The sequence below is a fragment of the Semicossyphus pulcher genome, unplaced genomic scaffold (assembly GCF_022749685.1).
Source record: "Semicossyphus pulcher isolate SPU_LCO1_2020_fin unplaced genomic scaffold, fSemPul1.0.p SCAF_23, whole genome shotgun sequence".
NCBI lineage: Eukaryota > Metazoa > Chordata > Actinopteri > Labriformes > Labridae > Semicossyphus > Semicossyphus pulcher.
The window spans coordinates 10685149-10699861 of NW_027211697.1; the positions used below are offsets into that span (position 1 = coordinate 10685149).

Genomic DNA, 14713 nt, shown 5'->3' on the forward strand with positions numbered 1-14713 from the left:
TTTACCCAGAAATAACGCCACCTCAGGCCTGAGTTTTCAGGGTGATTTTTATAAATCTGTGACAGTAATACAGTTAAATATGTCACGCGTCAGTAGGATTGCTTGTTTTGACTGAGGAATGATGAATTCAGCTGTACGACCACAAATAAGGAAAGTACGTCGTAGCACAAGCCTGCAAGTGAGTGCTTTCTGAAGTGACGACGTTGTCTAAATTCATGGCGTCTAAATTTAGCACGGGGCAATATGAGAATATAACGGGGCTTATATTTCATCGGGTAGGACACTATCTACAGTTATTATTAGACTGAATATGTGTTTTAAACGGCGCCGGGCTGAACGCTGTTTTGACAGTAGTAGTCACAAGACTCCGTAGTCTGTTTTCGTCGCAGGTGGTTTGCGTAAAGGAGCCAGCAAAACAGGCGTGTGAGGATGAATCCAGTATCCTACTGTGGGAAAGGTGTCAGTGTCTAGCATGTTTAGATTGTAGCTGTGTGTTTGTGGGATGCCACCATGGTATGTTATTGTTGAACCTGTCTCCTAAATCATGAGCTCAAGGATGATATGCCATACGATTTCCATGAAGACCCAGCCACATGCTCTATATGAAGAACACCTGCAGGAGTTCTAGCGCAGTGTATGTACTGTAGGGGCTTAGTATTTGATTTTGGAGTGCCCACATTCAGGGCATGCATCACGATTCATTGTAAAAGTTAAGGAGTCAAAAAAAGCTAATCCTGGCTGAATTAAAGTAGTCCCCTTGGCTTTTGAATATTTGTTTCTGTTTATCCCTCTTTTCGGCTTGGAGACTCGGATGGGGATTTGAAACATGATTAAGATTATGGTTTGAGATTTTGATGGTGGCTTTTCTAGAAAGCCATCTGTTTTATTTGCCGCCCTGTTTTCGCATCAACTCTGTTAAATTGATAAGCTAGTTGGAGTTAAAGTTGGATTAGAAGTTCCCTTCTTGGTCTGGATATATAAGGAAGTTTCGACCACATAGATATGGAAGTGTGCCGCATGGTTAAGCTTGTTATAAGTAGAGATGCCAAATCAAACAGGCAGACGCAGTATTTGTATGTCTTATGTTATCTGGAGCAAGTAATGACTACATTTTATTAAACTGGCTAGAGTCTATTCAGATGCACCTTTTCATAGCTAGCATTTGCCTACTCCCTTTTGCCAATGTATTAGCGCACTAAGCTAAAAGTTTGCAGTCTAATACAACAATCCTGCAGAAAAAGTTAATTAATTTGATGCTTTAGAGTTCCTAATACAACTTTCTGATCATTTGTGGTGCCATTTATTAGTGATGCATTTTTACAAACTGCGTCCTTGTTATTTACAGTTAGACCAGCACCTCTGTGGCACAGTTTAAACAAAGATAAAACATTATAACCTTTTGTAAATATAGGACTAATTGCAGCACTGCTGTATTAAACTGCAATAGGTTCAGCTAGGTCTACCTGATGATAAACTGGCAGCTGAAAGTATTATGGTAACAGTGTTTGCATAGGGTTGCACTAGGAGAAGCTCAACCCTCAGACAAGTTGTTTCCCGCCCATTGCCCAAAAGCCAGCCCCACCCCTTGCTGCTGTACTTGGTTTCATAATACTGCTCTCTCTCTCTCTGTGTGGAGCTTATCCGAGAAGTCACTGAAGGAATAGCTGTCCTTGTGAGGAGTCTGCTTAATACAACAGGAGGAAGGATCGTCATTCTCCCTGTCCTGTCTCCACCGGCCTTTCCTGACCGTTTGCCGACCGGAGGAGAAGAGACAAGTCATTCATTGCAGCTTCACTTGCGTCTGTAGCCTTCGTCAGCAACAAGCCAGAGCCAACATGGAGGAAGAGGTCGGCCAACTCTTGTCCACAGTAGCATTGTTGTGTTCCTGGGGAAAGGGAATGTCCAGCAGTCTCATTAGGGCCTGCCTGTACTGGGCTTTCTTGTGTTGTTTTACAGCATAGCAGTAACTGGTGGTGGGGTTTTCTTGGATAGCAGCCCAGTGAATAGCGCTGAAATTGATTTAGGAAGAGCTAAGGAATCTACCAGTGCTGTTTTGTGTTAAATGTGTAGCTGCAGTCTGAATCTGTTCAAAAATACAACTACACAGCGGCAGAACTTGAGCTCATTAGCAGGACTAATTTGTCTGCAGGAGACAGGCTGAACAAGGCAGTGCATGCGACGTTGTGAGTGTGTGTGTGTGTGTAAGTTTGTGCTTGTTATCCCCTTCCACCATGTCAGCTTTGGCTAAAGATCCCTATCCCTTGCATCCTGACTCTTGCAGTCTAAACAAAGAAGAATGAACATGGATTTTTCCCAACTGCACACATATACGCCGCCACAGTGTGCCCCAGAGAACACCGGCTATACCTACTCTCTCAGGTGAGACCTCAGCGCTGTGCCATGATATGCTAGCAGGCTGCAGCGTTAAACAGTCAGAGCTATGGCATTTCAGTCACGCCCTGCCTTTCATGTGTGAATCCAGGCAGCTCAGAGTATTTACTTAGTGTGAAGTTCATTTTTAAGATATTGCAAGTGTCGTGTCAACAAGCTACTCAGGTTTCCATTTTCTCTCGTCTTGTTTTTCCTGAAGTATTTTATTTGGCATTGTCAACCTTGATTCTCTTATAATTACTGATGTTAGCTTACTCATGTTGTTAGCCGTTTATTACAATGCATTTCATCCTTACTGTTTTTCATATTCCGAATACAACACAACACCTTAAAGAACAAAACTGGATGTTATATTTCGGATGCAGCTGGCTTTGATAGTCGAGCTCTGTTTCCCGGTTAGATTGGAAATATGCTACTAATACACAGGGTTCCCACAGCTCCTTAAAAGGTATTTAAATTAAGGTCATAAATTTAGTGAAGGTGTTAAATTTGCAGATGGTGCATTTAAGGCTCATGGGGAAATTGTCGTGCATTGCCCTAACATTACTAGGGTATAGAAGCAATCTAAGTTGTTTGACGTAAATAGTTTTGCTGTCCCACAATATTTGCTGCAGCAACATTACTGTGCACGTGGAAACGTTTACAATATCTGAAAGCATCCTAGCTAATCTTTAAAGTCAATCGTCTTTAAAAGAAAGAAAAAGTTATATTTAGCTAAATTTTGTTTTTAAAAGTCGACATTGTTTGGATGTTTTGGAGGTCTTACGTTCTATTTGTTGAGGTCTTAAAGATCTTAAACAGCATTGTATTTGATTTTAAAAAGAAGCCCGATACAGCTACAGCACAATGTTGAAATGCATTTAGTTTGATTTCTTGGTTGTTTTATAACTTTGAGAGGTTTTCTAAGTCAGTTACTCTGACTTTCTAAAAAAGTCCTGTGGTTGTGGCTTTGATGACTCAGCCTCATGATTCAGTTGGTGTGTGTGTTTACGTTCTTAGTGGGGAATGAGGGGAGGCTCGCACAGGGTAGCGTGCACTCCAGATTTTTACACAACATATTATAGAATAAAGGCGCCAACTTCAGTGTTTACAAAAATGTCTCCCATGTCTCCCCTCATCCATGCATTGTTTCTCAGGATACTCAGCACAGGTGATACCGTAGGTGTGGTCGAACACTTTACTTTTAGGAATGTGCAGGAATGTTGTTGCCTTCAGTTCTGTCACAGTTGATGTCAGAAAAACTCTCAGAACGGAGAAAGGCTTCTGGGTGTGTGGGTCAGGAATTCAAATATTGCCTTGCCTTGTACTTAACTTGCTCTCTGACTTGAGGGGAAAGGGTGAGTTATGTTTAGGGCTCTTCCGTCGTTTAGGCGGGAGTTTTTTTACTGTCTTGTTGAACAGAAATCGAGTTTGAACAAACCCCTCTCATTAGGTTCAGGGCTATTTTTTGCAGAAAGTCAGAGCACATTTCTCCGGCCTACAGGTCATTGAGCTCTTCCCATCTAGCTAAACAAGCTCAGGCGGGTTATGTGTAATTATACGTCAGACAATGTGAGCGTTGCTGTTATATTTAATGTCAGCTGCTCCTATAGTTTTATGGGTTGGGGGTATGATGTACATCGGGAATTTGCCTGTAGGGTGTTTTCATTTTGAGATGTAGAAGAGCAGGTACGCTGATGTTTTATCGTGACAGAAATGTCAAAAAGTGGCAAAAAACCCCTCAAAATCCTCATGAGTTCAGTTCAGTTTGCAGCACAAAGAGTGCATTACAGTAATGTGAAATTTACTCATGAAAACCAGTCTCATGAGTCACTGTGGACTGAGGCAAAGAGAGATGATGAATGTGTAAGAGCTTGTTTGACATGCTGCTGGAATCCGCCAGGTAGACTGAAAGGCTGGAACAAGCTAATCGTGTTCCTTTGAATGCAGTCAGCTGAGAAGCTATTAATGACCCTCAGAGGCGCAACCAGGTCCCTGATCCCAGGATTACACTAATAGTTTATGCTTCTTGACCAGCTAGTTGAGAGATCTGTGGTTTTTATTAGCCCGTGTCCTGCAGCTTAGCAGCTGATGATTCTCAGCTCTCCTGAGAAAAATAGACTTGATGAAATATTAATCAGCTAACTACGGCTGGGCACTAACTACATATTATTTTCAACTTTTATATTGATTCCAGCCGTCATGAAAACAAGATACTCAGACTTTCAAATGTGCTTATTAGTTGTATTTAAGTAATGCATCATGTTTCCAAAGTCAGGGAGTAACTGTGATAAATATTTGCCAAGTAAAAACAATTATGACTTGCAATAATTAAACAGATCTGGGGCCAGTTTCACAAAGATGTTTTAGACTGATTTATAGTGTTAGGCCAGTCTTAATATTGCTCATAGATTAGTCTCATGCAAGTTAGATAGTTTCACAACAAGACTAGGTCAAAACCTAGTATGTGGCTGACCGCATCAGGTCAGTGTGCGCTTTTGTGGGCAATGTGTTACGAGGACGATGTGTTTGAAAGTAGGTGAGGACAGGGAACAAAGTAACCAGAGCCATGTAGACAGAGAGTCGCATCAGTGGAGGTCCAATATGCTTCATTATCCGCCATTGCGATGTCGCAACTCTCTCTCTCTCTCTCTCTCTCTCTCTCTACGGCTCTGAAAGTACGGTCACTCACTCTCATACAGACCCATGTGTAGGGCTGACCCTGGCGGTCAGCCAAAAATAAAGACTGACTGACTAATTTTAAGCCAAAAAAATTAGACACCTTACCCCCAGGCTAACTCAGCTCTAAGACCCATGTTACCATGGTAACAAACAGTGACACCTGCTGACCAGTAGCACCAAATTTGATGATCCTTTCGACGGTGGGATTAACAGTGTTTACTGTTGCTGCAGTTTTTTTGTTGATGTTGTTTCACTCTTGGCTGAAAGTAAAATGCCCTTAAAACTGTTGAATTCCTCGAATAGACAAACATTTTCTCCTGGGGTAAACTGACTTGAGCGGTAAGATGCGGTTACTTGGTCGGCCATTTTTTTTGTTTTGAAAAAAAGTCTTCATTTACCCAGAATTCAAATGAATTTAGACGTCCATCTGAAGTCTGTTTGTTATACCTAAGCCATAGTCAAAGTCTATCTTTGTGAAACCGGCCCCTGAAGCTACATCTCTGTCTCAGATTAAACAGCCAGACTAACTTCAGAAATACCCACCTATCAGAGAGTCTGACAGCTGATTGTGTTCGGACTTTAGAGTGTGTCTGCACGTGTCCATGGCCTAAAAGGAATACAAGAGAGCAGTGCAGAGACGGACGGGGTCAGGTGACAGAAACCGTTGGCCCATCTGTTGTCAAAGCTCAAAAGAGCAGCGACAAGTTTTGTGGCATTGAACGGACCAAAAGAAAGAGGGGAGAGGAGGCCAGCCAATCACTCTCCGTTTCCGTCCACAGCTCTTTGGAGCCTCCGACATAACAAGGACCACCATTCATGTGTAAATTAAACTAATACTTTAAATACAGCAAAGAAATGCTTTTATTAATTCATTTAGAACATTACATGGTTTTTGTTTTGGAGTTTTGTCTGCTCTCTCACTTCCTCACAGCTGCTCACACACTCTCTTTCTTTACTGGACTGTTTCAGCGATGTCAGTAAAGGAGGCTGCAAGGCTTCAGCCTACACTCTTTTTATAGCCTGTTTTTGGTAGATACAAGGCGAACAACAACTTTAATCTGTTCTTTATCTTGTAAAGGAGGAAACCACATTTTTTGGGTTTTAAGTGATTATGTAAAACTATTTTCTGTTAACGAGAAAAACACTCAGGCAGCTGATGAAAGAGGATTCAAAGATGTTCTGGTGTTGATGGAAATACTATAATAAGAAACCTCATTATTTCTCAGTCAGTTAAAGTGTGCTACCATTCAGAGAAGTGCTGTGTTGTGGAAGCTTTGTGCATCCCAGCTCTTCAGTGAGACAGTGGTTCCTTGCACTCTGTTTCAGCATCGAGCTGTCCCACCTCTTCAAAGACAGACCCCTGCGACCATCTCCTCTCTGAAGGCATGTGTGTGAGCTGTGTATGGACTCCTTCATATTTTATGATGGTGGATGTAGGTCAGTGGGGCTTGAGCCTCTGGTTAGAGTGTTTGTACTGCGACAACAGTGAGCAGCAGCAGTGATGGACGTATCTGTTATACCCCTTTCCCACCAAAATTAGCTTGTTGATGCAGGTTTTTTCAGACCTGGGAAGACCTGCTAATAAATGCTGATTGTCTCTATTCCCATTTGCAGCGGAGTATCCTCCTTTCAGTCTCTTTTCTGCTACGTTACAGTCTGACGTCACAAGCGCACCGGAAACAGGGTTGGTAAACGGGGAAGATGTTACGGTCGTTACGTCTTTATTGTATCATTTACTCATTCAGTCTGTTAATCAAACTCGGCGCTGACAAATTAGGAACGATGTTCGAGTGCTGCCCGGACGGAGACGGGCGGAATTTGTTGCTGAGATGACAAGGAGTCGCAGAAGTTACCAACGGAGCATAGCATCGCGCCAGAAAGGGGGCGGAGATTAGCGTGTCGACACGGGTTTTGTGTTTTATCGATCGGAGCCGTGGCCAGGTCATTTGACCCGGGTTTGAATGCTGATTGTAACCTTTTCCACTAAGCAAAAAAGCTGGGTGTTAGCGGGTTTTTGACCAGTGGGAAAAGGGCTATACTGAATGTAAACAGCAGCAGCAGCAGGAGATAACTCATGTAAAGGTCAAGAGCATGAGTGGAAAATTCAAAAAGTTAACCCCTTCCTCGAGCGAATAGATGGTTGAATCAATGCAATATTATTTATACAGTTTTTTCTTTAAACTGACTTAAACCAGCAAGTGCAAGCAATATTTCCAACCAGTATTAATAGGTTGACTGGGCGGACTTACTGAAGGCCTGCAACAGCTAAAGATACCAGTTCTCTTTTTGCGGGAGCGTTACATTTTCTGATTGCTGTCGCCATGTAAAGAAAATGTCAAACATTATGAACAGTGCTTCTCAGATAAGTTGCCTTCCCTAACTTGGACTTAAATCTGTAAGAGCAGATGGAGGAGATACGTTTGATGCCGTGACATTTACATGTGAGTCAAGCTCTGCAACACAAGGTCCAGGATGCAGCATGCAGCAGGCCTTAGCTTTGTGCATTAAGTGCCAGCTGGACAGCTGTTGTTCGCGCTGCTGTCACAGTTGTTGTGACATCTGGTCTGCATACATATCAGCACATGCACCACTGGTCCAAGTGCCAAATCAATGACAGCAGCTCGATTTCGGAGAGTCAGCTTGTGCCATGCTTGCTCTTTTTTTGCAGGTTAAATACGTACGTTTCTTTTCTTTTTTAAAGATAATTTTTTGGGGCTTTTGCCTTTTTTATAGCACAGCTAAAGAGAGACAGGAAATGTGGGGAGCAGAGAGTGGGGGATGACATGCACCAAATGATCGGCAAACCGGGAGTCGAACTTGCAGCAGTGTGACGAGGGCTGTAGCCTCTGTATATCGGGCGCCTGCTCTCCCGACTCAGCTACACCAGCACCCCACGTATACATTTCTACATCTGTTCTTCTTCTTTTTAAACCTTTATTACTATGAAAAGATCCCTGAAAAATGCCAAAACAGAACCCGTCTCCATGCAGCAAGAAGCTGATGTTGTGCTATACCAGCAGAGTTTCTGTATCAGCCAGGCTTGTGTTCCTCTCCTCCTGAGAGGGTACATATCCAGCTTCTGCTTCTGATCATAAACTCCTTTGAGCCGCGGAGATGTTTGGAGTGGTATCCATAGCAACTGCGGCAACATGAAAGGCACAATACAGTGTAATAACTTAGAGAGAGAAGGACATAACAGAGGAAAAGTGTGGGGCAGAACGACAACGCTGTCCGTGGGAGGGAAAATGAGGGTGGGCTGGAACGATCCTAATCACAGTGCCAAGTCCTGACCACCCAGAGGCCGTCTGATTTGAAATTTGAAGGCTCTACGCCCCGTCCCGAAACTCCCAGCTCCTGGCCTCTGTTAAATATAGGCCCCAGCACCTCGGGGGAAAAGACTTTCTCCACTTTGTGACAGTTTGAGGAAACAAGAAGGCCCAGTGTGCGATGCTTCTGCTCTGGTTTTGTAACTTCCCAACAGATTTCCAGAGGCTCCCGCAGATACATTTACGGAAAACTTGGAGCACTATAATTGAGTAAACACAGCATGGTACCCTGTGTTGGGTGACAAATACTCCTAATTACAGCCTCATCGTCGGCAGAGATCTAACACATGCAGACTTGTACACGGTGCATTTGCATCATATTTGCTTGAGCATGCAGTATTCCCATACACCAAGAGGGACTATAATCTCAGAGTAAACTTACATGAGACTTTGAGCACACACTTACAGCTAACAAAGAGATGTGTTCAGTAACTTTGAGGGGCTGCTCCTCCTGTTTCAACACGCCCCCTCTTCTTGTAAAACCTTTTTTTATGCTTGTTGGGGTATGTTCTTGCCAAGTGTTTGACAAAGCTTTTGTAACCACACTTGTGGTCTTGAAGCTGAGATTAACAACCCACATGGTTTCTATAATAGCGGTCTGATTTAAGTATGTATGTGTGTGAAGGAGTGAGGCCACATATGGTAGCTGGTGTGTTTTTGTCATGGCTTAAGTGTGTTACTCTTTGTGCTCCCTGCTGTAGAGGGACTTTCATCCCAACTGCAGATTAGATCCTATTATAAGATCAGTAGTAACAGAAGCTGAAAGGCATTGTTAGTTCTTTTTATTTTTGATGGTGTTGTGTAGCAACAGTCTAGCAAAGAGAAGTCAACAGTTTCTTTTTTTAAATTTTGAATAGAAGGGCTGGAGCGACTCATCGACGTCATTGATTACGGAGATATTTGTATAACGTGCGTCGCAAAAACAAGAAGTCTGAGTTAAGAGCTGGAGCACAGTAAAGTTATGGCGTGCAGAAACGGATTTTGTCACTCATTCACCGAGGGCGCCATGTTCTGGGGCGCGCTAGCTTGGGCCTCATGAAGCCCCGGCACCGGTACAAGCTTAACTTTCTCTCTGCTCTGCTCGTATTTACTGTCACTCTGCCGCTCTCTCTCTCTTTCGTACTTGCTTGACCGCTCATACAATGCGCACTTCAAGACACAAGTTACAACCAGAGGAGAGGAGGGATGTGAGAGCGTTCGGGTCCAAAAACTCAAACTCAATTTTTAATAGAGGGGAGGTTAAGAAGTAGGCCTCTGTAGTGCCTTCTCAGAAATTGTTGATTAATTTTTTGAAGTACTTTTTTTTTTAATAAGCTCACCCTGCTCATTTTACGCACTTAAAGTGATCATCGCAAAGATTTCCATTTGAATAAATGTCTGTTATCTATCACCACACAAGCGATCACAAGCGGCAACCAGCAGTGGTTTGTCTGCCAGAACGGGTAGGCGGAGCTAAGCAACCGTCAGCGAGGAAAATCAAGTCCGTAGACGTCTGGTTAAATTGGGAAGTATGTAGAAGGTGGCGCCCAAGAGAACGAAACCGTGATTAAATAAGTCTGCGTATTATAGCAATCCTTTTGAATTTGAGGTCCAGTATTTTTCTGATCAGGCATCTGACAAACAGTCTATTATTCTAATTATTATTATTATTATTTGTTGATTTTATCATTATTGATATCATCACACAGTGACGTGGAAATTTGAGACCTAAAGTAATCATAAAAAAATAATCTTTAGAATATTAATTAGATTAATTGACTAATTGAAAAAAATAATCGTTAGGTGCTGCCCTATTGATTAGCTTAAACGGTTCAATTCCAGTTTTTTGCTACATGATTAATTATCAAACTAGTTTACCATTTTATTATTCTCCTAATTCCTGATTCTAATTGAGCCTATCAGAGATTTTCTGTCTCATGTGATCAGAAACGCAGTTACACTCAGAAATATTCAACCCCTCACCTCTAAAGATATCTTTGTGATGCGAATCGAGGATAATGAAATTATTTGACAAAAGCCTCATTAAACAACAAAGAATATTTATTGATACATATTTGGAATGTTCTCATTATAAAGTGGTTGAATAATTGTGACATGGCTTTATTAGCAAATCCTCTTACTCAGAAATATTACACCATACATTTTCTGTGTTGATTTTGTGTATCACTCAACTGATAAAGAAGTCATCCAAAGCAAAATCTAGCTCTCTGTAAGGATAAGAATTATTTTAGTGTTTGGGGGGTTGAATAGTTGTGATTGCAACTGTAGTTAATCATTGTGTTTTAGACTAATTTGAAATCTTAAGAGGATTTTCACCTCGTTCTCATTTAGTTGATTCGTCTTGAAAATTACCAGCAAATTAGCGGATAACAAAAATTCTCATCAGCTGCACCCAGAAGTGATGTTTTAAACCAATTTGCTCCAGCAAACCAAACAGAAACATTTGTCAATCTAAATATAATGCAGATCAGTTTGAATGCACGTCACCTGCTGTGTAAACGGTAGATGTTCAGATCATTGATGTCTCATTGTGTCCGCTTTGCGATGGGATCTCATTTTTTGCATGCACTATGCAAAGCAGGCAGAAGGTGGGTGGGTGGCAAGTCCCTTTAGTGGCAGGAAACCAAACATGGCACTGGAGGTGTAGACTCACCAGAAGCGATGTTACTGGAGTTACTTTTTCTTTGTCATGGAGGGATTTGTCTTCTGTGGCTCTCCGGATGGATCAATCCCACACTGCTGTAGAACATCGAGGCTCTTGTTGTCTCCGGGGTACGGTATCCTGACGGGCCCTTAAAGAGCAGACGCTGAAATGATGGTGCTTTCACCTCACGGGCAAATACTTCCTCTATGATTCATTGTGTTGGGTTTACACCTGGATGAATGGCTCAGATCCAATCACTCTATCCTGAGGCTGTCTGGGAATGTTGATACTTTAAAATGGGCAGGTGCATCCTCAATTAATCAATTTTTCTAAGCAAGCGGATGATGGTATTCTAATAATTACTGTAAATGTGGATCTCTGTGCTTGTCTTTTATTGTGGCTCCTGTGTCAGCTGGTGTTGTATCATCTATCATGACCTTCTGATTCAAGCCAACCTTGAACCCCTTCTTGCATGCTCATAACTTACAATATGAGCCAAATACCAAAAAGCAATCATAAAACTAAAATGTACCATCGTATCCGATCCGGTTCTGAGTGTTGTTGTGTTGTAAGAAATGCGGCTGTGCCCACTGAGTGTGGGAAGAGTATCAAAGCTTTAGTGTTATGTAAGGAGAGATTCCAGGAAGCTGAAAGTCAGGATGGAAGTGTCTTCGTTCTTTCAATACTGTACGTCTGTCTCTTCATCTGTGTCTTCCTCGCTCAGTCCTGAAAGCAATGTGTCCGTCTCTATTTTTATCGCTGATGTGGGCCGTGGGAGCCGCCTGGGAGAGAGCGGCACACAGATCAATTTGGATCCCCAGAACAACAGAAAAGAGTTTGCAGACTAATTTAGGGCTGTTGACGGCTTCTGATGAGAAACAATCTCTTGTTTAAAGATTATTTTAGAAGACTGGGTGCCGCAGGGAGATGCATACTTTAATGTCGTTGATCTGTGTCTATGTTCAAGAGCTGCCAGGTAGAGCAGGAGGGTATGATTGTGCCTGGCTGTAGGCTACACAGACAGTGTCTGTTTTTTGTCTTAGACACGCCCTGCCCTGCCCGGGGCTTCAACGCCCCAGGCTCTCAGTCTTTGACATTACCTATAAATCCTGAACCAAAAGGATTTGAGGCCTGTACTCCAAAGCAGGATTTGCTGTTAGTGAGGTAACTTAAGGGTAAACCCTGGATTTTCAGGACATTTAAGGTGGTTATTCTGTCAGGGGTGCATTGTCATGATCACCTTTGCTGCACACCTAACCTGCTCTGGAGCAGCTTGTGTTTGAGACCCTAATAAAAACACAGAGGAGGTGGGCTTTTCATTTATGTATATAAATATTCATTGTGCTTTTAATGGATATCATCCTGAAAAGATACTGATTGAAGCACCACAGCTAATGTTTGTTGTACTTACAGGATATGAAACGTTGACGATTTTGTTTCTGCATCATTTTTCTTGCAACTTTGTTTTACATTGCAGCGGTAAGAATAAGTCTAAAACTGGAATACACGCATACAAATACATTGAAGCAATGCATTTCATTATTGGAATACACAAATATCATTAAAGCCAGATCTACTGGTGCTCAGATGATGGGGCAGCGGTATTATAAGCCTAACTTGTACATTCACAAACATTGTGTTTTTCTGCATGTAATCACGCTGGAGCCGTGTTGCTCTTAGCCCGGCTTATATCATTAATTTTATCAAAGTTGTCTAATACGATAGTTTGCTGTTCCTTTGTAAAATATGCTCGGAAATATACTTGATCGAGGAAACCTGAGTTGACCTACACAGTTGTTAACCAGCATCGTGAGACTGCTTTGCAAGACCGCAGCCAGATAAGGAAAGACATCCTGAGTATGTCGAACTTGCTACATGATACGGGCCTCTTGTTTGACAATGTTAACCTTGAGAAAAGTGTACATAACTCTGAAGCTGTTAAAACTATGATTAGATTATCGTTGTGGACTGGAGTGTTCTATTGTCCTCAGAATGTGAAAATGATTTGAAGCACACAAAAGCTGCACAGTCCCTCGGCTGTTTGCAAAGATTTGAATTTCAAATTTGAATGAAACAAGCCGTGACGCAGACGTGACGGGGAGTTGATTGTTTGGTTGATCAGGGCCCACCTGTGTTTGGACACACCTCGTTTTCTCACGTCTCTGCTTGGAGTGTCTCCTCCAGGCTCCCTGTGTAGTCGAATGCAGGGAGTCGCATCTGACTTGAATTCACCTCTTCTCAGCTGTCTTTGTTTTGCCTCTCGTGTAGCACTTGCAATGTCGAACTAGTTTAGATCATTACAGTGAGATGCATGGTCTTAAGTTTGATAGAGAAACATTTGCTCATTATTTTCAGTTGAACATGAATTTAAATTTTGTGTGCTCATCTGTTGGTAGGAATGCACGATATTATCAGCACTTTATCGGTATCTGCAGACTATGGCTTGAAAATGACATATCGGCAGATATGTTATTTTTCTGCAGATATTTTCCGCCGATAAAACAACGCTTTAATTCTGCCTAAATGCTCGGTGTTTCCCTAAAAAAGCTTGACGTATCGGTATCGAAATTGGCAAAAAGGGCTGGAAAATATCTGCATATCGGCAAAAAATCCAATATCGTGCGTCCCTATCTGTTGTTATTGCTAAAGTTACTTAACTCCCTCAGGTTGCAAGCAAATCAGTGCTGTTTTCATACCATACAAACTAATGACATACATGTGCCACTTGCACTCCCTCAGGGGTGAGGGGTTTTTGTCTCAAAGTGTTATGTTATAGGGAAACCTCCGGGTGAGGGGAGTGCTACACACAGACGCTCAAAGCGCAGGATCACTGACGCACTGAGAACACATGGGATTTATTGTGGTTATTTGGTTGATCTCTTCCTCATTGGTTTATCTTTCCATTCCTGGGTATTATGTTTTTCCGGGGGAAACCAGAAACACATCAGGATAGTTTGTGTTAAAAAGAGACTCTGGTCCTAATAACTGGTACATGTACTTACGGTTATTCTTCCCGGTTAATGAAGGAAAGAAGAAGCTAGCTCTGCTCAGTATCAGACCGGATAGAGAGGGAGGGGTGTGGCCCTGGTCATGTGTTCAGAGAAAAGTCAGTTGGAGAAACTGGCAGGAGGCAGAGCGAGGACGAAAGCACATAATTGGCTCTCTGCTGGAGTTCGTAATCCTCTGGTTTATAGCTACAGGGAGGTCCACAGAGCAACATGCACAGTACATGCAGCTACACCTGCACGTCTGATAGTGCTCAGTCTGCAGTTCGCCTTGTGTGCAAATCAGGACCCCATCTTGGTATTCTCGCTGCTGTGCAAAGGCCACTGTGGTTGTTGCGTAAACCAAACGGCTTGTGTTTATACAGAGAAGGTCCCTCCTTCACTTTAAGTTCATTCTCTTTCCTCCAGTGATTGATAATGTGCTTTGCTCCTCTTCTCCTTCCACCCTCCCCTGCATGCTTGTGGAGTAACTCTGTCTGACCCAGTTGAGCCACACGCTGCAGGAGTGTAAACGGTCAGTCAAAGAAAGTGCAGCTCACGCAGGTCATTTCAGTTCAGTTTAATTAATCACACAATAACGTACGCCTAAAGTAAACATAAATCAGTATTGCTTAAGGCAGGATTGTATGTTGCTTGTTTTGCACTGTGGTGATGTTTTTGTTTCGTTTTTGCTCTAAAAATAAAAG

General features: G+C 42.4%; 1 protein-coding gene across 6 annotated transcripts in view; it reads left to right on the forward strand.

Moving 5' to 3' along the window:
* Positions 1 to 14713, forward strand: part of sun1b (Sad1 and UNC84 domain containing 1b) — a 35491-nt gene that overhangs the window by 4282 nt on the left and 16496 nt on the right. For 3 of the 6 annotated variants that reach the window (XM_069674190.1, XM_069674194.1, XM_069674195.1), the window contains exons 1-2: positions 1679 to 1847; positions 2282 to 2379. The exons of 1 other annotated variant lie outside the window; for it this stretch is intronic. In XM_069674190.1, the coding sequence (XP_069530291.1) occupies positions 1836 to 1847; positions 2282 to 2379 (110 nt within the window). In that variant the 5' untranslated portion in view covers positions 1679 to 1835. Of the gene's footprint in view, positions 1 to 1678; positions 1848 to 2238; positions 2380 to 14713 lie in introns of those variants that run through there. 2 more of the 6 variants (XM_069674193.1, XM_069674192.1) reach the window with 2 other exon arrangements.